Source organism: Pleurodeles waltl, chromosome 4_1 (genome assembly GCF_031143425.1).
Source record: "Pleurodeles waltl isolate 20211129_DDA chromosome 4_1, aPleWal1.hap1.20221129, whole genome shotgun sequence".
Classification (NCBI taxonomy): domain Eukaryota; kingdom Metazoa; phylum Chordata; class Amphibia; order Caudata; family Salamandridae; genus Pleurodeles; species Pleurodeles waltl.
This window is the reverse complement of record NC_090442.1, coordinates 807559706-807584339: the sequence shown is the minus strand read 5'-3', so window position 1 is coordinate 807584339 and position 24634 is coordinate 807559706. Positions and strand designations below refer to the sequence as shown.

Genomic DNA, 24634 nt, shown 5'->3' with positions numbered 1-24634 from the left:
GTGTTTGTGTTGGAGTGTGTAGTTGTGTGTGGGTGCAGAGTCAATAGTGTGTGTATGTTGTCATGGATGGATGTCAAAATGTGTTTGCGGCATGTTCCTGTTGAGGTGGGATGGCAGTGGATAATGGTGTGTTGTCATGTGTGATGCAGGGGGACACACATACAGTCTGTGTGTTTGATTTACCTGTATTCCACAGCCACTGCCATAGTTACCTGTCCATTGGATCCAACAATGTCCCTCTCTGTCAGCAAACCGCCAGCAGAACACCCCCTCCGGGTCTGCAACATCTAAATACTCTGGTGTAACACCGTCCACTTGAAGGTCTTCTCGAGTCATCCGCCACACAGGTTAGGCGGTAACATCAGCAACATCAAAATCAGGCCCATAATCCTCAAGGCTTGGGTCTCATTTTGCACAGATATTGCAAACTGTAATATTGAATAGCAAACCTCTCTTTCAAGTCAGAGTTTATCAGATAAAATCTCAGCGCAATTATTCTGAAAGTTACACAATACCCAGTCTCGAATTTACACCACTAAAGCTAAAACTTAGTTCACCGTATGTTAAAAGCAATTTAAATGTTTTTAGTTCAGCTGGAGGCATTCCTCAAGTAATACCAGTAATCCAGACTCTAGCTATATGCTGAAATAGTGTAAGGTGTTAAACTCACACCGAAATACTGTACAAACCAAGTTACGCTGACTGCGACTTTGGACTGCAACTTAATACTAATTCGTCCAGGCTCAGGCTTTGGAATTAAAGCTATTTCTTGGATAAAAAATATCTTATTGCCTCTGGAATCTAACTTTCCAGTTAGAAAAAACTTATATGTTCAGACTTCAGACAGCAAACACAATGCTTAAAATATTTGGTCCAGATCTGACGGCATAATAGAAGAAAATCAGTTGTCAAAATGTTTCTAAAACGTACAGCTACCCTTTTGAAAAAGGAAAAGCTGAGGTTATTTCAACTGCCTATATGTCACCGTGCAATATTTCAAACATTTTTCATGTACATTGAATAGACAGAGCACAGGGAACAGTAGTAAAAGCATAGCTCAACAAACCGCCATGGTATGGTCAGTATCAGTGCATCCTTTGCTGAGACTTACAACAAAGACATTGAAATATGAAGTAGCTAAATAGTAGTAGATATAGCCCATGCACATGTGCTTGCCACTAAATTGTCCTTTAGCTTTACCTATAATATTTCCAATACATGAAGCAGTGGGCCATATAATAACGTTTCCTATTTTAGTGATAAAGTCAAGCTTCAGTTTTGTTGGTGTCAGGTATACGCCAAGTAGCCCCTCCAATTACTCAGAAGTAAGATTATATGTTTTATTAAACTGCCCATTATTGGAGGTATTCTTTGTTTTTAAATTAGATTCTGTATACATTGCACTGCCTTGGTATTCTTGGAGGCCCAACCCTTCACAATTAAAGGACTTGGAGAACTGCTGTGAGGAGGATGGAGTATTACAAGAAAGTGATTTAAGTAGTTGAAGGGAGATTTTGCAGCAGAAAGGAGGATGGGGTTCATTTCTCTGGTCCACTTCCAAAATGAAATGGGCGTGCCACTGAGGGAAAAATGAAATGGTCTTGCTTCTGAGGACAGTTTGGGGAATGCTTGTTCTTTGGTGTCTTAATGCACACAAACTGCTATATCATGTTTTTTATATATATATATTTCAGTCTTGTGGTAGGCGTTCTTCACGTAGATCATCTTTGTTTTCTGGGAACAAGAGAGAATCTCTTAAAAAGAGCATCACATCAGGAGGAAGCCGGACTTCAAATATGGGTAAGGTTTGCAATGTATTTTACGTGTCTGAAACCAATGGATTTTTACTTGCTGTTTACATTTAACAAAGGACATGCTATTTTTGATCTTTCTTTAGCTCAATGTAACCCTTTTACTGGTGTTAATGTGTTCTCTGGCCAGTGTTTTTCTGTGTCTGTGTATTTGTCTCACTTTCTGAGTGCATGACTTCCAGAGTGAATATGGAAGTCGAACTGTCTCAAATGCTGGCCATCTTTTCCAAGTGTATATCTTTGTCTCAAGGTTATGTATCCCCTTGTCTTCATCTCAGCTTGTTCCCTTTGTATGTGTTAGTGTATGCTCTAGCTTTTTCATGTTTCACTGTCAGACTGTATACGTTTTCGTGTCCTAATACCTGATTCTTTCCAGTCATGCGAGTGCAGTATACACCCCAAACCCAGTGCATGCGCCTCTTTGTCAAAATGTTGTGTATTTCCTTTTCTCAGTGTCTATGTATTGCCTGTGCTGTCTGTATGCCTCTCTATGGTAGCTCTAGTGTCTTCTCATCATGTATTGTCTCAAAACCTCTAAGGAAACAAAATGAAAGCTTCTCAAGTGTTTCTCTAAAAATAAATAGTTAGAAAAGGACACTTCCCATACTGTTCCCAAACTATATTGAAGTAAAGACGGTGTGGTTAAAGGGTTAGGGGTTTAGGGTTAAGGGTATATGGTATTGGGGTAAAGGAGTATGGGTGTAGGGTATTTGGTTTGGGATTACGCCTATTGGTGTGGGGTGTAGCGTTCTGGATTTGAGGGATATTGGATTGGCACTAAGATCTTAGGGGTTAAATGTTAGGACTTTAAGATTACAGATGTAGTTTCAGGATACAGCTGTAAACAGTGGTTAGGATTTAAGGGCATGGGGGTTAAAGGTAGGTTTAAAGCCTTGGGGTATAGGGTTAATGGTTTTGGATATAATGGTAAAGGGAATAGGTGTCAAGGACATACATTAATGGTGTGAGATAAATGATTAATGGTTTGAATGTTTATGAGTAAATACTATGGGGTTAGGGAACAGTGTGAGGGATTTGGCTTGCAGTATTGCACTTTAAACTGTATGGGGTTAAAGGTACTGTGGTCAAGAGTTTGTGATTTAGGACTGAGTAATGGTGAGTAGTTGTCTTTAAGGGTAGTCGATTTGGGGTATAAAGTCTAATAGTCCAAGTTATGTGTTTAAATTATAGGGCTGAAATTATTGGTTAAAGATTAATGGTATAGGGACAAAGGTTAAGAATATAGGGTTAAGGGGTATACAGCTAATGGTTAAGTTAAAGGTTGGAGGGTTAAGGGTTTAGAGTGTTGGATTAAGGTTTTGGAGTATTGGTTTTAGATGTATCTGTTAAAGGGTTAACAGTTGAATGTTTAGGGTAAAGAGTGTGCATTAACAGTATAGGGCTCATGGTTAAAGGTTAAGGAAATGCAGTGTAGGGTTGTTTTTGTTAGGTGGCCTATATTAGAAAAAGATGCAAGCAATGGCTCTAGGAAAACTTGCATCTAGAATACAAAGAAGATAACGAAGTGCAAAAATTAAAAAACAAAGCTACAGCCCTTCTCTATCAATGTGCTTAGGATCTGGGAATATGTCATTGTAGCCATCAGGACTGTTACAAGCCTGCTCCAGTTTAGGAAATAACTCATGATTCACCGCTTCAAGAACCACTAAATCTTAATACACTAAGGGCCAGATGTACGAAAGGATTTTACCCATTCTGTGTCTATGGGAAAAAGCTTTCGTACATATGGCCCTAAGAGTCCACAATCAAGCTACCTCTCCTCTCACACATTGGCTGTGTCTTTGCGGTTGACCCCATACAGTGCTCCTTGGCCTTTCTGCTAAGTTCTCTTGATAAAATATCACAAACATACATTGAAGTCAGAAAGTCCCCACAACTACAAGACTTTCTTCCAATCCTTTGATGTTTCCTTCTAGGGCTGCCATAGAGGCATAGATTTAGAGAGTGCAAAGAACAAACTGGCGAAAAACTCAAAATCTTTTTTTTTTAAATTTAGAAACAGAGCTTGTGTGCTGAAAAATATACAAGCTTTTGAAATTAATGCATTAATGAACTGGATGCCAGTGGGTATTTATGAGATAAAAGGAGATAGTCTACATGTTTTATTACAGCCAAGTAATTAGGAAAAATCTGAACATTTTGAAACACATGTAGCAGATTGAGAATTTCTGTGGTTACTTTACTTGAGGTGTAGATAAAATCAGTTGCCTGTTTCCTTGTCACACACTCCTCTGGTTCCAACCGTGGTGACTATGCTGGAAAACAAATCCCTCCTGAGGCAGGGACTGAACAAAGGTAAAGTCAACCCTCATTCACCCACTGCTTCCAGGGGAAAGAGGGAATGGGATAAAAAAAGAAAATAAAGTTGTGTCAACGGGGGGGAACTGCTCAACTGTCTTGTGCACTGCTTAGGATCGGGACTCCCAGAACCTTGTTATGCTTATACAGGTGTGTAGCACTGGAAACAACAATAACCAATGTTAACCACCTGTTCTTAACTCAAACTATTTTAGCAATTGTTTACACAATAATGTACACTTAGACTTCATCATAAATATTACATGAGAGAAAGCAAGAATAAACTGGAGTTTTCTGGCACTCTATAACATACAAAGTTCAGATTCAAACTCGGATACAACTTCATGCTCTAGAAGTTTCTCCAAAAATACCAGATACAACTTGCCTAGAAACACAGGAGCAAGCTTTCAGTTTGAGTACAATACAATTCACACCGCTGCAATGAAAGGACCCCGGAGTGCTGGGCCTTAAGGGTTTTATACTTCAACAATGTCCAATATCCAAAAAACATGCTCACAACTTCATGAAAATCAGTCTTGGAATGATGTACTAAACTATTGATTAGTGTGCACTAACCTGAGGGTGAAGTATTTAGCCTTGTCTAGCTCTTTAGTTGTATACCGAAGAAGACAGGAGGCTGTGGTGCAAGGAGCTCAAGAGGAGACAGCACCATAGATTATGAATGAAGACACTCAAAACCTCGCAGAAGCCAGGATCACAGACTTATAAGAAAGGCTTGGAAGTTTAGACCCAGGAGGTGAGTGCAGGGATAATGCTTGCGCAGGCCTGGAAAGAGGCCAAGCGCAGATGCAGGTTTAGAGGGGCTATTTATGCTGGAAGAAGAAATTGTTCCAGAAGGCACATGTCCCACGTAGAAGCATGGAATATTCCAATGAACATGGGGAAAAATCACTTGTTACATACAACATATATGAAGCCTAGTAGGTACAAATGGCATTTGGAAACAATTAACAGGTATAATGGAACCCCAAGTGCATGATGGTACAGTTAAGCAGGTCACAGTGGATAACGTAAGTTGTCCAAAAGACACATGATAAACCTGCAGATGCAAGAACTGACTAAACTTGCTAAGCAATAGAGGTTCAGTGGTTCAACCTTCCTGGGAGGGGGACCATTGAGTGCTCGTGACAGGGTATCGCCACAAGGGAGGTATGATACGCAACCTGCGAGCAAACCCACAGCATATAGGGTACAAGATGGAGTCGCAAGAGTCTCCCCTGCAAGGAGCAACATACTGGGATTGGTTTGTCAGGATCCCATGAAATGAATGAACCAGGTGAGGGGCATTCATATTACTAGGTGGTTCCCAAGAGTGTTCCTCAGGCTCATACCCTTTCCATGCAAATAAGTAAACAAACCACTCTTAACTCGCTGTGAATCTAGAATCCTTTGAGCTTCAAACTCTAGGTGACCATCCAGGGTTACAAGTGGAAGAGGAGGAATGGGGCGGGTTTGGGCACGATTTGGTTTGAGGAAAGAAATATGGAACATATGGTAAACAGGCAAATCATCTGGCATTTGGAGTTTGACTGCTAGGCTGTCAATCTTTACAATTGCAAAAGGACCAATAAATGGAGGTTGCAGTTTTTGAGGAGGTATGTTTTTTGTGGCAAGCCAAACCTCATAGCCGCTTTTCTAATCCGGTGGTTTCTGGTGATTTTTGTTAGCATGTAGCCTGTTGTAAGTGTCATAACACCTCTTGTTGGGGTTCAGAGAGGTTCCTTACAAAGTTTTGTATTGCAGGTAAACTTTCAGATCATTTTACAATATTTTCTGGTAACATTTGTGGATTAGTGCCTGTAACACAATAGAAGGGGGATATGCCAGTAGAGGAATGTTGTGAATTGTTTTATGGAAAATCCACAAATGGTAACAAGGACTCCCACTCTTTAGGAGCAGATGTTAAGACATTGCAGTGTCTGTTCCAATACCTGATTTATTCACTATGTTGGCCATTCGGTTTATGGATAAGCAGACAAGTGTCTAGTGCCGATCTCCAGTGATGTGAAAAGACTGCACCAAAAACAGGAAATTAACTGTGGGTCTCTATCAGAAATAAGGACAGAGTCAAGACCATGTAACAGCAGGATATGCTGCACAAACAAGGTGGAAGGTGTCTTGGCATTGGGTATTTGTTTTAGACAGTGAAGTGCACCAGATTAGAAAACAGATCAACAACTACCCAAATAGTATTGTAACTGTTGGAGTTGGGCAACTCTGTGATAAAATCCATACTTATAGAATGCCAGGGATGTGGGGGGCAGGCAATGTTCTTAACAAACCTGCAGGGGCGGGTGGGAAAAGTCTTTCTCTGAGAACAGATGGGACAGGTCTGGATGTATTCATGCACATCCTTTGACAACACTGTTGGCCACCAAAACCACCACTGACAATTAGCTAGAGTCTTGTGACTTCCAGAATGACCAGCCAGAGGAGTGTCATGACATCAAACCAATGCTTTCTGTCTTAAATTCTTAGTGGGAATAAATATAGTGGTTCCATGGTACAGAAGATAATTTTTCTGATCCATGGTAATGCCTTTCAGGGATTGAAAATATCCCAGGAATTCAACAGATTGAGTGTGAAATGTAAATTTGTCCAGTTTAACAAAAAGGAGTCAGTCTTTAAAGCACCTTCCTGACGTGCTCTATGTGTTCTGTCATGTCTTGGGAGTAAATGAAGATGTCATTGATGTATACTACTATGCAAATGTCCAGTAGTTCTTGCAAAACTTCATTTATAAAATACTGCAACACTGGGGGAATTACATAGCCCAAAAGGCATGATGTTATACTTAAATAACCCAAATTTGGTCTGGAAGTCTGTTTTCCACTTATCGCCTCCTTTTACACAAATGAGGTGGCATGCTTCTTGCTGATCTAGTTTAGTGTACACGGTGGACTTCCAAACCTGATCGAGCAAGACTTGAGTCAGGGGGAATGGATATCTGTCTAATCTGTAACCTTATTCAGGGCTCTATAGTCTATGCATACCCTTAGCACACCATTCTATTTTGGATCAAAAAAGAGTGGCAAAGATGAAGAGGAGCTGGAGTGATGGTTGAATCCCAGGACTAATAGCTCATCCAGGTATTTTTTCAGGTATCTTCCCTCAGGTTCCGAGAGAATTTGGTCGTGTCTGCAGGGAAGTGCTGTGCCCAGAATTAAATCAATGCGCAATCATATTCCCTATGGGGAGGTAAGTGCTTAACATTTTGTCCATTAAAAACATTTAAAAAAAATCCAGATATTGTACACAAACGTGTGTTGTACATTGTTAATTTAGTGAAGTGCACCTCAATGGAGACAAAACCTCCTGTGGTTCCATATAACAATGGTTTCAACAAAATTGGGGACCCATGGTGACAAGGCCATGGGCACAATCAGTGAGTTTATTTTGAAGCTGGAGCCAAGGGAGCCCTAATATAGCACCAAAGGTAGGTGAAGTGATGATTTCAAAGGTCAAGGTCTCCATATTCCTAAACTCACATACTAGAGGAATAGGAACAGTTTCATATGGAATCATTTCAGAAGAGAGCTCAGAGCTATCCATAGCTCTAACTGGTTCCAGTTCTCTTTTCTTAATACATGGTACATGCAAGGAACTGGCCAAGGTTACATCTGAAAAGTTCTCTGTAGCCCCAGAGTCTAGGTGTGTAGGTGATACCTTATGCAGTTGAGGTGAAAGAACTAAGGTGACTACTATAGTATAATGTTGTGGAACTTTGTGTTGGCAAAAAACTAGAAGGTTTGTATTAGAAACTTACCCAACTGGTTGACCTCTGCGTCAGCCGGATGTCTAGTTTTCCTGCATTGAACTGGACATTATAGCAACAGTCTTCGAATCCCTTTTGGTTTGACAATACATTCACAAGCGAAGTGCCCTGCCTTACCATAATTTTAACCTTTTTCTTGGATCTTTTTCCTCTGTAGTCAAAGGACCACACAAGACCCCTATTTGCATAGGTTCTACATTATCCTGACTCTTGTGCTCAGTCTCTCTATGCTTTTGAGTACCACCAATAGTTTAGGTTCCCCTCTAGGGCATTCTTCCTCACATTCAATTAACCTGTGGTCTAACCAAATATCTAAATTAGTCAACTCAGAACAGTGCGATTGGAGATTCATATTGTGTATTAAAGAGGGAGGAACTCTTCCTGCCATTGGGTTTCAGTAACCATTCTACAATAGGTTGTAATATAAGCCAGAAGATCCTTATTATGGTGATGTAAGTCCAATAACTCATTATCACTAGCCTCACTAAAGAAGTATTTAGCATGGAGATGACACATCACATCTTTAAATCTTCTAAAATCGTGTAAGACTTGGTCATTATTTTCAATGAGTGGAACTGCCTAGTTAGCAGCTGTGCTCCTAAGATAGGATAAATTAAAGGCTATCTTAGATGCGTTGGGAGGAAAGGCTCCAGGTTTAACGAGAAACTGACACAGACTTCAAAATGCATCAAATTTATTACTATCACCAAAGAACCTTTCCAGTGGGGCAGGAGGTACAAGGGTTGGAGCGGTTTCCGTGACATGCACAGGATTAACATTTAAAATGAAGGATGGACTGGTGGAATTTTTTGTTTCGCCAAAGTGTGCAAGTTGTAGAACAGGCCATGTGTCTTTAGGAGTCTCCCTGGCCCCTGCATCAGTTAATCAGGGTGAATGGCACTGGTGATATCGGACTAACTCATCTTTAAGGAACAGATTTTCCTGCCGCAAGGATTGAACCTTGAACATTAGATAGTGCCTGAACTAAATGGTCAACATGTAATAAAATCTCCACATCGTTTGAGCTGTGGAAAGTGTGGGGCTTGGCCTTCTGTCACGCACTATTCTGGTTCCGACCGCAGAGACGATGCTGGACCTCCAGTCCCTCCGGAGGCAAAGACTGAACAAAGCTAAAGTTAACCATCATTCACCCACTGCCTCAGGGGAAAGGAAGGATGGGATGAAAAAGAATAGGTGAACTTGTGTCACTTAGGGGGAAGTGCTGAGCTGTCTTGCACACTGCTTAGTAGGATCGGGACTCCCTGGATCTTATTATCCTAAGCAGGTGCAGAACACTAGAAACAACAATAAGCAATGCTACCCACCATTCCTCAACTAAGAATATTTTAGCAGTTGTTTACATGATAATGTACAATTACAGACTTCATCATAAATATTGCATGAGAGAGAGCAGGAAATATTCCAAGATTAAACTGGAGTTTTCTGGCACTCCATAACATACAAAGCTCAGATTCAAACCCTGATAAAACTTAACACTCTAAATATTTCTCCAAAATACTAGATACAACTTTTCAAGAAACAGAGTAGCAAACTTTCAGTTTGGATCCAGTAAAGTTCAGAGCACTGTAATGAAGATTCTGGAGCGCTAGGCCTTGAGGGGTTATACTACAACAATGTCCAATATTCAAAAACATGCTTAGGCTTCTTGAAAATCAGTCTTGGAACTATCTACTAAACTATGGATTAGTGCACACTAACCTGAGGGTAAAGTATTTAGCCTTGTCTTGAACTTTGACTGGAAACTGAAGAAGGTGGGAGGCTGTGGTGCAAGTAGCTCAAGAGGAGACAGTATCATAGATCATGAATAAAGACACTTGAAGCATCGCAGAAGCCAGGATCACAGAATCTTCAGGAAGGCTGGAAGACTAGAGCACTTGAAGTTTCAGTTAATTCAGGAAATGAGTGCAGGGATGATGCTGGCGCAGGACTGGAATGAGGCCAAGTGGCGATGCAGGTTCAGAGGGCATATTTATACGTGAAGAAGAGATTGTTCCAAAAGGCACGTGTCCTACGTGGAACATTTCAGGGAACCTGGAGAAAATCATGTGTTACATACAATAGATATGAGGCCTTGAAAGTGGCAGGTGCAAATGTTAGTTGGAAAACATTAACATGTATGATGGAACTCCAAGTGCATGATGGTACAGTTCAAAAGGCCACCATGGATAACATAACTTGTCCAAAAGACACTTGATAAACCTGCAGGTGCAGGAACAGACTTAACTTGCTTAGCCACAGAACAGGAGGTTCAATGGTTCAAGCTTCCTGGGGGGATCATAGAATTCTTGGGACAGGAAGGTGCTACAAGAGAAGGATGAAATGAGCCCAGCGAGTAAAACTCACAGCACTGGGGCACAAGATGGCTTTGTAACGCTCCCCAATAACATTTTCTATTAAAGGTTGGGGCATCCCGTAGCAAGAAATAGTAGATTGGCAGGCTGAACCCTCCAGTTATTATTGATAGTTGCTCGGTAGCACTGAGGACAGTAAAGGGGTGACACGTTCACACAGGACACCGGCAGATGGGCAAAGCCACAGAGGATGCAAGTGGAGATGGGGCTAGTTAGGAAATTCTGTGCTTCATGCTCTGAGTCAGGTGTGGTGTGGAAAGCTGCTGAGCAGTACCAGTCCAGCACTTCAAATGAGCATCCTCTGTAGGCAGTGGTAAAAGTATACCTTTGCCACAAAGGGCTGCCGGCCATTGTCCCTCAATTATTCTAAAACAGTGGGACTATATGCACTTTGCATAGCTTTCTGTTGCTTAAAAACAGACTATGTGAAGCTCACACACCCTAATTTAGAGTCTCATATTTCTATTTACATAATGACTCTGGCAGTGATATTCTGATAAATTACCTTTCTAAGTACTTCTTCATCTCCTATACTAGTGTCTGTGTACTGCATGTACTAACGTCAGTGTGTCTCCTATTTCAGTGTCTGTGTAGTCCCCTGTCCCATCATTTCCACTCAGCTAGTTTCAATATATGGACTGAAAAGTGTCCATTTAATTCCTCTTTCAGTTTCTGTGTGTTCTCTGTCCAAGAGTCAGTGTCTTGTTTACCCTGTGACCATGTGCAAAGCTTGTATAGACTTTTGGCACAAATCTATCTCCTAAAGTGTCTGTGCATTAGTTTCTCAGTGTCCGTGTTTTCTGTCTCTTTGCATGTCCCTCCCTGAGCCAGCTAAACTCCTGACCATAGAAAAAGCATGCAATCCTAGTCTGGCTAAAACGTTTGTGTCACTTTGGGCAACTTCACAATGAAATCTACCTGGGCAGCAATATAGGCAGATGGTACAGTAGTTTCATTGGCCTGGGGTGAGTAGGCATTGAAAAAGTAACCAGCTGTGTTGCAAGTGTATCAATTTTGCTAGTGACAAGTACATTGCTGTACAGCATCTGATGGAGGACTGGCAACATCACTTTACCTTTCCTTATGACCATCTGTCACAGTGTTGAAGAAAGCCTTTAGCACATGTGCCCATTATGTAAAACAGCATTTGAACAGCCCATCTGGTTTATAATTGTTGTTATTCCTAATGCACGATGATCGGACATCTTGTCTTTTTTAAGCTTAATCATTTGTGAATATTCTGCTTATATGAGGAAGAAGGTGCCCATACTATCATGTTCAGGAGGTAACAAAATTCAAGTTATTTAGATAAAAAGTTGACCATCATGTAATCTCTACTAGGTTCAAAAGAAACTCCAGAAGTACCGCGTGGTGATAAATGCCCTTATTGACAAAATCTTTCAAGCATATCTGGGAGACTGGCTATGGAATGTTGGTATAGTCCTTTAACGTCCATAGTTACCAGCCGTGGTGTCTCTCATTCAAAAGATATGTACCCTTCAATATACTTGACATCCATTGTGCACTCAATGTATGATTTAATTTCTTCCACATTAAGTTAGTTCCTTAAATGGAAGTGCTTATGTTTGGGTATTTGAAAAGCTGCATGCTCAGTTCATCCTTAAGCGCAAAGGAAATAATCATAAAATAATGACAACAATTAAAATGTTTGCACTATTTGTCTATAGTAGTAGAATTAGTGGCAGTATAAAGGAGAATCATAATTAAATAGTTTCTCTGTTTAGAAAATGTTATGCCAGAGAATCAAGTCATTCTTACAGTCTAATTCCAGAAGAGTATTCAAAATGTTCATGAAATCTGCAATACAGTAAAACATCCCTGTTAGAAATGGGGTCTTTGGTTGTCAGTCAGGTTACCCCCTGTTCAAGCAAGGACCCTCACTCTAGTCAGGGTAAAAGAGAATCACCCTCGGCTAACCCCTGCTTACCCTCTTGGTAGCTTGGCAGAGCAGTAGGCTTAACTTCAGAGTGCTAGGTGTACCAACACACACAGTAACTTAATGAAAACACTACAAAATGGCACAACACCAGTTTAGAAAAATAGGAAATATTTATCTAAACAAAACAAGACAAAAATCCGACATACACAAGTCAAGTTATGAATTTTTAAAGATTAAACTCAAAAATAGTGCTTAGAAACACAGAATGCTTCGATGAGGTGTTAACACAGTGTTGTGACAAAGTCGTTCCCAACAAGCCGACACCAGCGGCACCGGACACGGAGTTGCATAGAACCCCAAGTACAGTACCTTTGGTGAAGAGTGAAAACAAGTCGATGCGCGAAGTCGGGGATCGCGGCGTCTGTGTGAAATGTTGAATCCGCGCACTTCGAGCGGCGTCAGTCACGACGTGGTGCAGCGACTTCCATGGAGTCGTGGACTTCAGCGGGGCTGCAGCGGCGCCAGGCCTCCGAAGGTCGTTGCGTTCCAGTGAAGATCCCAGAGTCGGTTGCAGGCGGCATCACCGGATTCAGCAGCGGTGTCGGTCCGAAGTTGATTTCCTTGGATTGCCACCAGCTTTCCTTTCAAGGGCCCAGGGACTGGATAGGGCACCACTTGTCAGAGTAGGAGTCTCTCCTGAGACTCCAGGTGCTGGCACAGAGAAGTCTTTGCTGTCCCTGAGACTTCAAACAACAGGAGGCAAGCTCTAAATCAAGCCCTTGGAGATTTCTTCACAAGATGGAAGGCACACAAAGACAAGTCTTTGCCCTCTTACTCTGGCAGAAGTAGCAACTGCAGGATAGCTCCACAAAGCACAGGCACAGGCAGGGCAGCACTTCTCTTCAGCTCTTCTCCAGGAAGAGGTCCCTCTTGATGTACAGAAGTGATCTAAATCTGTGGTTTTGGGTGCCCTTCTTACACCCAATTTCTCCTTTGAAGTAGGCCTACTTCAAAGTAAAGTCTCTTTTGAATGTGAAATCCTGCCTTTCCCAGGCCAGGCCCCAGACACTCACCAGGGGGTCGGAGACGGCATTATGTGAGAACAGGCACAGCCCTTTCAGGTGTGAGTGACCACTCCTTCCCTCCCTCCTAGCACAGATGGCTCATCACGAAATGCAGACTACACCCCAGCTTTCCTTTGTGTCACTGTCTAGTGTGGGGTGCAACCGGCCCAACTGTCAAACTGACCCAGACAGGGAATCCACAAACAGGCAGAGTCACAGAAATGGTATGAGCAAGAAAATGCTCACTTTCTAAAAGTGGCATTTTCAAACACACAATCTTAAAATCAACTTCACTAAAAGATGTATTTTTAAATTGTGAGCTCAGGGACCCCAAACTCCACATGTCCATCCGCTCCCAAAGGAAATCTACACTTTAATCAGATTTAAAGGTAGCTCCCATGTTAGCCTATGAGAGGGACAGGCCTTGCAACAGTGAAAAACAAAGTTAGCAATATTTCACTGTCAGGACATATAAAACACATTACTATATGTCCTACCTTAACCATACACTGCACCCTGCCCTCGGGGCTACCTAGGGCCTACCTTAGGGGTGCCTTACATGTAAGAAAACTGAAGGTTTAGGCCTGGCAAGTGAGTACACTTGCCAAGTCAAATTTACAGTTAAAACTGCACACACAGACACTGCAGTGGCAGGTCTGAGACATGATTGCAGAGCTACTTACGTGGGTGGCACAACCAGTGCTGCAGGCCCACTAGTAGCATTTGATTTATAGGCCCTGGCACCTCTAGTGCACTTTACTAGGGACTTACTTATAAATCAAATATACCAATCATGGATAAACCAATTACATACAATTTACACAGAGAGCATATGCACTTTAGCACTGGTTAGCAGTGGTAAATTGCGCAGAGTTCAAAAGCCAACAGCAACACGTCAGAAAAAATAGGAGGCAAGAGGCAAAAAGATTGGGGATGACCCTGCATAAGCAAAAAAGTCCAACAATCCAAATATTATCTAATGCCTGCCTACATTAGAGTCACTCACAACCATTTTTTCAGTAAACCAGAGTATGCAGAATAGAATAAAATGAAATGGGAAATTGACGCCAAAGTATCGTTCCAGTGATAAGGCAGGTAAGATGATGGGTATTTCCCACACCATCCCGTTGTCACCAAAGAAACTGCAGGATTGTGTGACTGAAATTAATGTTTTGTGCTTACCTTTCACAACAAATCTGCCTATTTCAAATGCATTTGAGTGTCTCAATGTTTTCATGGTTATACAGCATCTTGCATCAGAACAGTCAGAAGCATTTCTCTTTTTCACAGGGATCGCTTTTGGTGATATTGAACTGTAGTTCAACCAAAGGTCAGAGCAACACAAGTTAATTGAAGTGGAGTGGCATATGCCTAGCTCAAGGGCGTGGGAGTAAAACTGTTCCCAAATATTCAGGACATCCTAAAATTCAGAGCACCTCAAACATTTACCTCAGATGGTTCTCCCACTGAGTGTAATGCACAAAAGGCACCCTCTCTCACAGCAATGTAGCAGAGTAACAGAAATAAGTAATTAGGACCACTCAATAATTGCTCAGAGAACAGTCAAAGGGTTTTACTACAACAATTCAAAAATAATAAGTTCAGAGTCAAACCTAAGAAGGCACCAATGCAGAGCTATACAGAGTATTCAGAAACAGAAATAAATCTAAGTCCTATATTAGCAGCAAAATCAATAGGACATTGTACAGAATCTCTAGTAAACAGGAAAGTCTTAAAAAATCAAATCCGGCTCACCCCCAAAAGCTATTTTTTTTCTACACAATTCTTGCATATAAATGTAGTAAAATGGCAAAATCATCATGGCATGGCCGAAGTAACAACTGTTTGGCAAATCAGAAGTGACTTTAACACATAAGCACTATACCATTTGAAGAAAGCATTCAGCATCTTAATGCCACTGCCATCCAGAGATGTTCGAACAAATTCTGAAGTATTTCAACAATGACATTTCACGCGGATGAATAAGACCACCCCTAGCAATGGAACTACAGCGGAAGAACCTTGAAGTCGCAACAAGGTAGGAACACAAAATAATCATGGAAAGATTTGTATTCACAGCACTAGAAATCAGTGGCGGCCGGTAATTTTAGGGGGGAGGGGGACAGGTAGGAAGCATACTCACATTCACACATGCATGCACGCACATCCACTCACAACACTCATCAACATTCAAACATACACGCAGGCACCACACATTCATTTCAAAAACACACATACATACACACACACACACACTTACCTTCAGCTCGGAGGGCCCAGGAGGGTTGGGACTGCTGCCTTAGGTCAGACAATAAGGGAAGGCAGCAGTCCCAACTTCGTAACAGAGTGGGGCGGGGTCAGTTAGACTGCTGACCCCACCCCACTCTGTGACGAGGTGTCACTGATTGACACTCGCTTTGGGTGCTTCAGGGCTTAAAGCTGAAGCACCCAGGTCGAAGTCAATTGGTCACGCTTCCCTTCCTCACCGAGGGGGAGTGCCACGAGGCACCTTTGCTGAGCCGAGGAGGTCACGCCCATAGGAGCTGTAACCTCTCTAGCCTAGCAAGGTTCAGCTCAGGCAGCCAGGAGTCTGCGCAAATCGTGCATGTCTCACTCCTGGCTGTCTGAGCTGAACTTGAAGAGTGTCTGTCAGGCTGACCTTTGCTCAGCTTAACAGACACTCTTCATGAGGGGAAAAAGGTGGGTGGGCATGGCCCCCCCACCCTAAGGGACGGGCCGCGGCTGCTAGAAATAAACCATTGCATCAGCTTAATTTCCCTCTCAAGTTAGGAACACAGAATATGCATGGAAATATTTTTATTCACAACAATAATAATACACCATTACATCAGCTTGACTTTGTGCTGCAGAATTTTTGGGCTGAGAAGATCCACAGGGGTACAGGATGGGAGGGGGTGAATACTGGAGTGAATTACAGAAACAGCATCCGTTATATCCAAAGTAGCGTTTTCCCATAAATGTGGCACAAGTAAATTACATTAATATACCCACTTCCATTCAGCTTATTAAACTTGTTTAAACTGTAATCATATTAGCTCATCATATGCTTACTGGATCGAAATAAACATCATTATTATTATTATTATTTATTGTATAAAAATATAAACTTGCAAATAAATTCTCACAAAAAGGCTGTTTTATAGTGCACATATATCCTTGAGCTCCGAAGTTTGATCTTGTAGATCAGTGGATTAAGGGAAATTGTGAGCAAAATAGAATTATAACACAAGTCCATTTAGTCTTGCAAAAGAGGCGCAATCCTTAGGACGACTTAAAGGCTGTTTTAGAAAGTAGATTTCCGTAGTAACTAGTGTTGCCCAATACCTTTTGTCCCAGAGTTCAGCCCCATGTGTAAGTGCATATATTACCTGAAATGGCTTGAGCATAAAATGCAGAGTTGATGACATCCCTGTGTGAAAGTATATCCATGCCCTTGGCCAATTATCTGTGCCATTAATGTCATCTCTGGAGTAGAATAGAAATCTAATTTTGGGACCCATGGAAAAAAAACAAGATCAATGAAGATATTCGGCTTGAAAGACGTATGTAGTTTATTTGCTTTATTGTTTTTTTTTTATTAGTAACAGTACGCTTTGCTAAAGGGCAGTTTTGTGAAGTTTGAAAGCTTGCAGGAACAGGTTGATGCTCTTTGCCGCAATGTTTCTATACAGTGCAGCAGCTGTATCAGAATTGTTTGACGAAATCCCGAGAAGCAGCACCACTTCCTGCAGCAACAAGTTCATTTGCTCTATCACAATAGAGAATTTTTGCTGGCTCCAAAGATGCAATTACGTGACTTAATATATCCGTTGGTAGTGGAGACTCACTGTTTCACTTGCCCTTATTGTCTCTGATTGGTAAAGTTCTAGAGTTCTCAAAGCACATATTCTGGTCAAAATATGCATGCAATGATATAAATTATTTTGCAATATCTCAATTAAAGGGAAGAGCTACCAAAAAGAATTCAGGATTTGAGACTGGATTCCGTAAAACAGCTATTGTGCACTATAATTCATAAGGCATACAGGCTAATTAAGAATATTCCAGGTTCACCAACAGTACCTCCTGGTATTTTCTCACACCCACACTGTGTAGTATTAGATCGCCTGGCTCCTCAGTTCCTGAGTCCATCATAGAAGCAGTCCGTACCAAGGCAATGTGCAAGGGATCGGCCTATCCCAAGGGACTAAATGCTGGTGAGGGAAACCACGGGGGAGAAGGGCCTAGAATACGCATATCTAGATAATAACATCCTCTAAAAATCTGTACTGGTCTTAGTCCTGAAAAATACAATGTGCCCTTTCTAAGGACACCCAGAGCTCTGAAGCAAATTAACATTTTGACTATTGTGTTTTATTAATGTTAACATTTGTATGAGAAATAAGTACATGGTTGTTTGTATGCAGCTTGGATGTACAAAATTTGATAAACATGTCTGTCAAAACTGGTGCTTATATAGAGGATATGAATGTTAAGCATGAATGTTGTGGGATAGTTTTAACAAATGCAAATATGCATTATCTTTTGTGAAGAATGTAATAATAAATACTAAATAGTATTTTTAGTCTTCTATATCCACAGCTTTCATTGTTAGCTTAAATTATTATGATCATAGGTCATAGATTAAGTAATTCACATTGTCAATATTTTTTGTTGACGTTTTTGATAGGGAAAGTACAGTGTTCTCACAAGACCAGTCCTAAAACATTGAATTTCAAGTTGCATTAAGACCAGGAACTTTCCAAGCAAAACAGTATGTGGATTTTGGACTGCATAAAAAAATCAAGCTAGCCTGGCTGATAAGGGGTGATACCCTGAAACTGGTCCCAGGTTGCTTGTTTCCTGTCCAGGGAGGAACTGACCTAGCTGCTCGGGCTGGACTGTTCCTATGGGCAAAAGGGTCAAGACTGATTTGCATATGGCTGGGTCCAAACGGGGGTGACGTGGAGAGCAAAATAACCCTGGACTAAACCCAGATCTGTGACTCGGAGTGAGAGTTTGAAAAGTTTCAACACTCTGTCCATCATTTTATTTTGTGTTGGGATGTTGCCTTGTGCACCCTAAGTCACTAGGGTTTGCCCAGATGTGGGTCCCTTGCTCGCTGTGCCACTGGATTTAAGCTAGCCTAGCTGATGAAGGGTGATAACCTGAAATCAGTCTCAGGACGCTTGTTTTCTGTCCAGGGAGGGCCTGGCCTGGCAGTTTGGGCTGGACTGTTCCCATGGGGAGCAGGGTCATGACTGATTTGCATATGGCGGGGTCTGAACTGGGGCAACATGATGAGCCACATAACAATTGATTTAACCCAGATCTGTGACTGGTGGTGAGTGTTTGAAAAGTTTCAACACTCCATCCATCTTTTTATGTGGGGTTGTAAAATATTTACCAGTCTGGTTCTTAGCGAGGTGACCACATACATTTTAGTACAGACAAAGGGTACCTCAGCCCATTAAGCCAATATGCTGTTTGAGTACATTTGTAAAACAGTAACATGGACATCCTATAAGTTCACAAGACACTTTTGCATGATAATTGACATGGTAAGTAGGACAGACAATCCCCAAGAATATCTGAAAAGAAAGCTCTGGCCCCAGTCCCCCACTCTTGTACTCTATTAGAAGTTCATCAAAACGGAATAAGAGAAGACTCATGACATTTTAGGTGAGAGGTCTGGAATATCTTGTATGTGAATATATGAAAGATATTGCTGGATAATCACAATTGCCTCTAAAGGATTTAGTTCATGCAATCCGTAGACTCAATTTGAATAAAACTTTAACTTTGGCTTTAAAATTATTAATTTTCTCCCTAAATAGTCTATCTCCTCACTTACTTTGTTACAGGTACAACTTGCAGAACAAGCCTGGAAGGAAAGTCTTCAAATGAAAAGGATTTCGAAAAATATGTCGAGTCGCAGTTTAAAGATATTCACAGGAGGAATAGTTTATGTGACATGTTCTCTCCAGTCACAAATGGTACATTTTATACGTACATATATATGATGGTTTGATTTTTTTTTTACTGCATTTAGAACGGTTATTTATGCACAACTTGCCATCAAATGTTTTTGTTAAAATGCAGCAAAATTATATTGACTCAATAGTTGGCTGTTGATATATAATAGTGTGTTCATATCCGGCTTTGTTCTGTGTTTGTGGACTACAGGCATTGGTGCATAGTCACTGAGAAACTGCACATTGATTTAATTCAAAGAGGACATGCTCTATTTTTACTCCTATTTTGTCACAAATGTTGAAGAGAAGAGAAAAAAATCAAAACAGGCTAGGTTCAGACATGTTAATCCATTTATATGGTATGTTGTTATCCACTTTCCCACTCACCCCACCCAGCCCCCATAATGTTTTGCACCAACTGTGGTTAAGGTTCAAGTTCTTTACCAAAATGAAATTGAGAAGCCTGTGAACATACCTGAACTGGTCTTGGCTGCTGTCACTTCATTGCTTGACCATCCTCTGTCCTTCTTTCTGCTTAGATAATGACTTCAATTCTGTGGCACCTCTTACGGGTCCCAGGGGTGTAGCTAAAAGAGGGGGTGTTTGGAGTGTTCCCTAATAAATGCATTTTGTGACAATTATTTGGGTGCAAGTGCTTTTAGTTAGGTATGGTAAGGTGTCTGTCAGATTTTACCAGCAATTTTTACACACACAGAAAAAAGCAAACACACACTCTGCCTCTCTGTGTTTGGAAAGACTTGAAAAATGTTGGTTATTTCACTAAATAATGCACTTTCTCTCACTTAGAACACCTACCAATACACATTCCTCTCCCTTTACACTGTCCCTTAAGCACCCTGATTGTTGTATAATGTATTTTAACATCATGTCCCAGCCTGATTGGTGGGAAGTCTGAAGCTAACACCCCACCAATCATACTGACCAAGCAAAACCCCTGTCTGGATCCCTGGATCACCTACCATTTTACTTCTCTTCCTTATGTCCTTTATTCCTCTGGATTTGAATTGTGGTTGTTACTCACTGTCACTCCCTGTTTAGTATGGGCTTCAGCGGTAGTTAACAATTGGTTAGAACATTGAAGTAAATGTCTTAATCGCTACAAGTTATGTTAAGGCGCTGCAGCCATGTAATGTTCAAGTGTTTTAATGCAAGGAAGCAATGGGTAGTTAAATCCTTTTTTTTACAGACTTCCTTTCTAATTGACATTTTTTCCAAACAAAACTTTGACTAGTGAATGGTATTTGCCTTAACTGCATTTCTACCACAAATCCTAAGAGAAGTTGCCCACGGCACTTGTGGCCTGTCAGTGAACAATGGTCGTTCGGTGTTTTTACAATCTAACGTTAGGTTGGACCCTGTGTAACTTGGTGCCAAAAGTCTTCGGGTCTGATTACGGCCTTGGTGGAGGGGATTACTCTGTCACAAATGTGACAGATATCCCACCTGCAGTTTTACAAGTTTCATTATATCCTATGGAACTTGTCATATGGTGGACGGGATATGCATCACGTTACTGATGGAGTCGTCCCCACCGGCAAGGTAGTAATCGGGCCCTTAGATCCCAATGTAATTCCAATTCTAACCTTCTTACAATTATTTACTTCAGTGTGTGGTGGTATATTTTTTTACTTGTAGGTATTTCTACACCACAGACCTAGCAACAATTTCAAAAGCACACTTTACAGTAATAATAATGTAACATGACATTGTTGCTAACAGTAAGAGTAATAAAGCTACATCATTTTGAAGTTTTGAGGGCTTCCTTAAATTGAATTCAGTCAGGTTTGGGATCCATCTTTTTTTCAAAAAAAGACCTGGAACTGCTCCTCTTATCTTTTTTGACAGGTGTAATACCCTCATGAATTTCACCATCTTTGTTACAAACCCTTTCTCATGAAGATTACACTTTAAAGCTTTTCTGCCAAACTTGCTGTTCTGCTGTATCATGTTTTTGTGTATTTTAATGAAGCAGTTCCAAGTTTTAAAATTTTAAAAGAGATACAGTCCTTGGATAACTCTTCCTCAATAGAGATACATGAATGAATTGTGCTTATGCCAGTAGGTCGACCTCCTTGCACTTTTCTAGAAAAATTGGTGTGCACCCTTGTCTTAACATAGCAGTGAGTAGATGTCTGCCTGATTTGTCATAGAGTAGGCCCATAGATCCCTAAGAGAAACCACTTCAAGTGCTTGCCCATGCTTTAATAGCACAATTCTGCAACTACAGGGACAGAGACAGAGTATTGAAAAGGGCACACAATCCAGTTTGATTTCTCTTACTTTGGGTTTTTTTGTTAATTGTACTGGGAAAGTCCAAGAAGGAAAGAAAATCCTTTGATGAAGTCAAGACACAAAGGGCCAATGTAACTAGAATGCATGCTTTTCCTTTCCCTGCTTAAAGCAATAATTTTTTTTTTTTTTGAAGAAAACTGCATTTCATAATACTCTGAAATCACCCTGGTACAGGGTGACAAACTGTAAGGACTTATGATGTTCACTGAAAGATGACCAGCAGGGACTAGGAGCCCGACCACCTGCACCTTCTGAGGAAAACCCAAATGGGAAAGGAAATGCTATAGAAGCAAAAACAGTGATCGGAACACTGACCAGGACCAAGAACCATCAACTGCTTAAGATAGCAACCCCTCCAATAGAAGAGGAAGATCTTGCTGATGTTCCTTCCCATCTAAACATATTTGTTTGCAGACTGTTCATATTCATATATTTCTTACAGAAGGAAAAATGCATAGTGGCTCCTGTTGTTAAATGTCCTGAAAACGTTTTGAGGACACTAAATGGTATTTTTAGATTTTTAGTAATTCTTTAGGGGGCTGGGTGATGGATGACACACCTTTTCTACATTGGGGCATTAAGCGGTTGGAAACCTGTGGTATGGAAAAGTGGTTTGAGAGCGATTCAGCCCTCATTTGGCTTTTTATTCTCAGTTAAAGCACGTTTTGATGTTTTTAAGGTAAAAAGTATGACATATAGGACAGGACAAAGGTCTGTGATTAATTATACCACCCATATCGCCTCTTACCACAAGACTGTGCTAGGTGAAGTAGACTGAAACATCACTTGGCTGAGCATGGAATCCCAAGTAGCAGTCATCATTCTGACTTGAAGCATAAATGAACTGAGCAACAAGACAAGGAGGATTAGTAAGCCAGTTATTGTAGTGACCCATATCGCACAGAGTAGACCTACTACTCCTAGAAGAACGATGTGGTGGCAGTGGACATTGGCAGATTGTACCAGAGCCACTGATTTTCCCGTGCCATGAACAAACTTTTCATTGTTGTTACTTAAAATTCTCTGAGGTGCACAGAACATGCCCTAGATAAGACTATTTCTTTGTCTCGATGGTTGTGTCACTAAAGGACGTGTACTATATCTGATCATTTTACCATGACACATCACAGTCGGAAAGAGGGCAATTTTAGGCAACAACATGTGGTTATTAAATGCATGGGAACTGAGAAACAATGTAACCGTTTGGGCCATACTATACAACATAGCAGATAATCTGGGATCTCGTCTAATTCACTGTGACTTTGTAGGAGCTGTACAAAGGCTTAGGAAGAGAAAAGAGCGAGACTTTAGGGAATATTGTCTCTAGACGAACAGTGACAGAAAAGAATGTGAACAACTCGTCAACTGAATTCGAGATGTGAAAACTGGTGCTAATATGAGAGAAGTATCACAATTAGCATATTACTGGAGCACACAAAGTGGTGGATGATCCCTAGCATGGTTGAGCAGGAGGGAAGATTAGGTTAAGTGGGTTGCAAGGTCCTTAACAAAGAGTTAGCAAAGGATACTGTTGGTGCCGAGATCACCTGAATATTCCTAGACTGCTATGTGGGGCTGTACCAGGTCAGAAAGACACTGGGACAGTGAGGCACCAGACATTCCGGTTAATTTACCCATTCCACAACTAGAAACAGCGACAACAGATGATTCAGCACTAGGTAAGTTGATAGATGCATTAAACCACTTTCAAAATGTGAAAACCCTGGCACCCATGGGCTTTCCTGAGAAATTTGTTACGCTGGGTCATACCGACTCAACCTATTCAGTGAGGCTAAGCTGACACAAGACCTCAGACATGCAGTCATTACAGTGATACATATAGAGGGAAATCCTAGCAGCTGCTCAACCTACTATTGCATTTCACGTGTCCGTATAGAGAGAAAGTATGAGCCAAAGCACTAGCTAATAGTTTATTGAAAATTATTATCACCCTGATAAGTCAGGTTTTATCCTTCAAAGACAACCAGGTTAAACCTCCACAGATTTTATAGATGGTTAGGCAGCCAATGGATAGGGAGAACCACTTGTAATCCTCTCCTTTGATGCTAAAAATGCTTTTGGTTTATTTAATTGGTGCTACCTGTCTTTAACCCCTTCGCTGCCAGGCCTTTTCCCCCTCCTGTGCCAAGCCTTTTTTTGGCTATTTCGGGAAGTTCGCGCTTAGGCCCTCATAACTTTTTGTCCACATACGCTAGCCAAGCCAAATTTGTGTCCTTTTTTCCAACATCCTAGGGATTCTAGAGGTACCCAGACTTTGCGGGTTCCCCAGAAGGAGGCCAAGAAATTAGCCAAAATACAGTGAAAATTTAGTTTTTTTCAAAAAAATGGGAAAAAGGGGCTGCAGAAGAAGGCTTGTGGTTTTTCCCTGAAAAGGGCATTAACAAAGGGTTTGCAGTGCTAAAATCACCAGCTTCCCAGCTTTTAGGAACAGGCAGACTTGAATCAGAAAACCCAATTTTTCAACACAATTTTGGCATTTTACTGGGACATACCCCATTTTTACGATTTTTTGTGCTTTCAGCCTCCTTCCAGTCAGTGCCAGAAATGGGCATGAAACCAACACTGCATCCCAGAAACCGCAACATTTCTGATAAGTAGACAAAATTCTGAATTCAGCAAGGGGTAATTTGTGTAGATCCTACAAGGGTTTCCTACAGAAAATAACAACTGAAAAAGAAAAATATTGAAATTGAGGTGAAAAAAATATCAATTTTCCTCTACGTTTTACTCTTACTTTTTCCTGCAATGTCAGATTTTCGAAAGCAATATACTGTTACGTCTGCTGGACTCTTCTGGTTGCGGGGATATATAGGGTTTGTAGGTTCATCAAGAACTCTAGGTATCCAGAGCCAATAAATGACCTGCACCCTGCAGTGGGTTTTCATTCTATACCGGGTATACAGCAATTCATTTGCTGAAATATAAAGAGTAAAAAATAGCTATCAAGAAAACCTTTGTATTTCCAAAATTGGCACAAGATAAGGTGTTGAGAAGCAGTGGTTATTTGCACATCTCTGAATTCCGGGGTGCCCATACTAGCATGCGAATTACAGGGCATTTCTC

General features: G+C 41.1%; 1 protein-coding gene across 2 annotated transcripts in view; it reads left to right on the top strand.

Annotated features, from left to right (window-relative positions):
* LOC138288186 (protein NEDD1-like) overlaps positions 1–24634 on the top strand; it is a 445800-nt gene that overhangs the window by 237751 nt on the left and 183415 nt on the right. For both annotated transcript variants that reach the window (XM_069229528.1, XM_069229527.1), the window contains 2 exons: positions 1695–1800; positions 19127–19258. In XM_069229528.1, coding sequence (XP_069085629.1) covers positions 1695–1800; positions 19127–19258 — 238 coding nt within the window. The remainder of the gene's footprint in view (positions 1–1694; positions 1801–19126; positions 19259–24634) is intronic.